This window comes from Curcuma longa, chromosome 21 (assembly GCF_044706935.1).
Source record: "Curcuma longa cultivar G26 ecotype Majalengka, Jawa Barat chromosome 21, ITB_CL_G26_1.1, whole genome shotgun sequence".
Lineage (NCBI taxonomy): Eukaryota > Viridiplantae > Streptophyta > Magnoliopsida > Zingiberales > Zingiberaceae > Curcuma > Curcuma longa.
Window position 1 is genome coordinate 11,499,456 of NC_133881.1, and position 2,058 is coordinate 11,501,513.

Below are 2,058 nucleotides of genomic sequence, written 5' to 3' on the forward strand. Positions count from 1 at the left end.
AAATTAATTCTGTACGCAAAATGATACCCGCCCCCACCAACATGGCAACCACCTCGCCGAAGGAGCCACTCATGCTTCCGCGGTAAGTTAGTGGGTCTGCTGTGTAGCTTCAATAGAAGGCCATCACCGGCACCACGTAATCCGCACCGGCCCATACGCCACGTGGCCATGGATCGGTGCTGCGGCAGAACCCCACTACCCTTGACGTTGAACAATCCGAAACCGACGACTTCTCCTTTGCCCCCTTTGGTTCTGTCTCCCTCGTAGGCGATGCCGACAAAGCTGTTCTCAGGTCATCATCCGCCCTAACGACTCTGCGTGAGAACCACTCCCGATGAATCCCTATCGCCGGATCCTTCACGACGACGAGGTGCCTCCCCCTCCGCCTTCCAGCCTCGAACGTCAGCACAGCCTCCGCCTCACCAACTTCCTCCTGATCGGCGCCTCCGTCTTTGCGGCCGCCCTCCTTTTCTTCTTCACCTACTACGCTGTACTCCGCCGTCGCCGCCGCCGTCCCCTGGGCGTCGCTGCTGACTTGAGCCTCGCCGGCAATCAAGACGACGGATCGTCGTCGGGTGATGGGGATCCGTTCCACCACGTGTGGTACATCCGGACAACCGGCCTCGACGAGTCCATCATCAGCTCCATCTCCGTGGCGGAGTACCGCACCGGAGACGGCCTCCACGAAAGCGCTTCCGCCTGCTCCGTGTGCCTGGGCGAGTTTTGCGATGGGGAACGCGTCCGCCTGCTCCCTAAGTGCGGCCACGCGTTCCACGTCCCCTGCATCGACACCTGGCTCCGAGATCATGTCAATTGTCCGCTCTGCCGGTCTCACATAGTAGATTCCCAAGGCGAGCCTGCGCTCGCTTTACCAGACCTCTCTATCTCTACTTCGAGGCACTCGGTGGACTCCGACTCAGTATCCTCCGCTGTTGTGGATCGCCAGATAGGAAACCCTCTACTGGATGAACAACAAAACGGAGGATCGCAGAGCTCGATTGACGTGGGGATTCCGATCAACCCTTTTGAAGCATTTGATTCATTTCCTGGGAGTTCTTCGTCGCAAGAACAAATTGACTTGGGTGCCAATAGTCGGCAGCCGGTTAGGCGATCCTTCTCAATGGACACACCATTTATGAATTCTGTCACTGTTAGAATCGAGGCAGGACAAATAATCTTTGAAAAGAATGGGAAAGATACAAACTTCATGGAAGGGAGTGCAACAAAGGGTAATTCCTCCAAAGAGATTGTTAATCAGAAGGATCGTTCTGATATGGAAAGATCGGTTTCTACCAATGGAAGAGGGTTTTTTTTCTCAAGACATGGGCGGGTTGCCAGAATCCACAGTATGCCTATGTAACATGACATCTGTTAGCTTTTAGACAAGTATATTCATATTATGGAACAAGGAGCAGTCAGCCAATTCAGGAGTTTGTCATTTCTGTTTTTATCTATGATGTATTAGGATGAAGTTCAAAATTTTACCTTGGCCGAGGACTTTGGTGGCGGTAAAGTAAATAACTAAAACTTTGATAAGGGCGAGTTGTTGGATGCTTAACTTCCATCAATTTTCTGGTTAGCAAAGCAAGCTTGTCCTGTCGTTGGATGTTGCAAAATAAACATTTGGTTTGAATCTGCCTACTTTGGTTTGCTTGTCTGATTTATTCTTTCACCTTACATAATGCATGATGTTTGTGTTTCATTTTGTTGGCTGCTAGCTCATATGGCATTATTGTGCTTCGCATTTTGTCTGCTAATAGAATTTATTTGCAATATGTACCCTTCATTTTTTTGTCAGTATCACATGCTTTTGGCTCTATAGAACCATTTACATTTGTGAACTTGAAGTTTAGAATGTTAAAGTTACTTATTATCTCACTTTTATACTGTATATGCCTAATTCGCTGTTCCATCAAATGACTAAATGCTAGTCGAGATATATTCATTTCTAACTCATATTTGGAGGCTATGGATGAGCAGGCTAGTCTTTTCCAGTGTCAGATTAATATTGTATTCAACCTCCTAGTTCATACACTTCTTTTTATAGTAACTCTCATA

General features: G+C 48.2%; 1 protein-coding gene across 1 annotated transcript; it reads left to right on the top strand.

Annotated features, from left to right (window-relative positions):
• Nucleotides 1-375: 375 nt before the first annotated feature.
• Nucleotides 376-1,633, top strand: LOC141815318 (uncharacterized; the record flags this gene model as incomplete). The annotated part of the gene is given in 1 exon segment (XM_074703254.1): nucleotides 376-1,633. A coding segment is annotated over 1 exon segment (985 nt), but the record flags the coding sequence as incomplete, so codon positions are not given.
• Nucleotides 1,634-2,058: the final 425 nt, after the last annotated feature.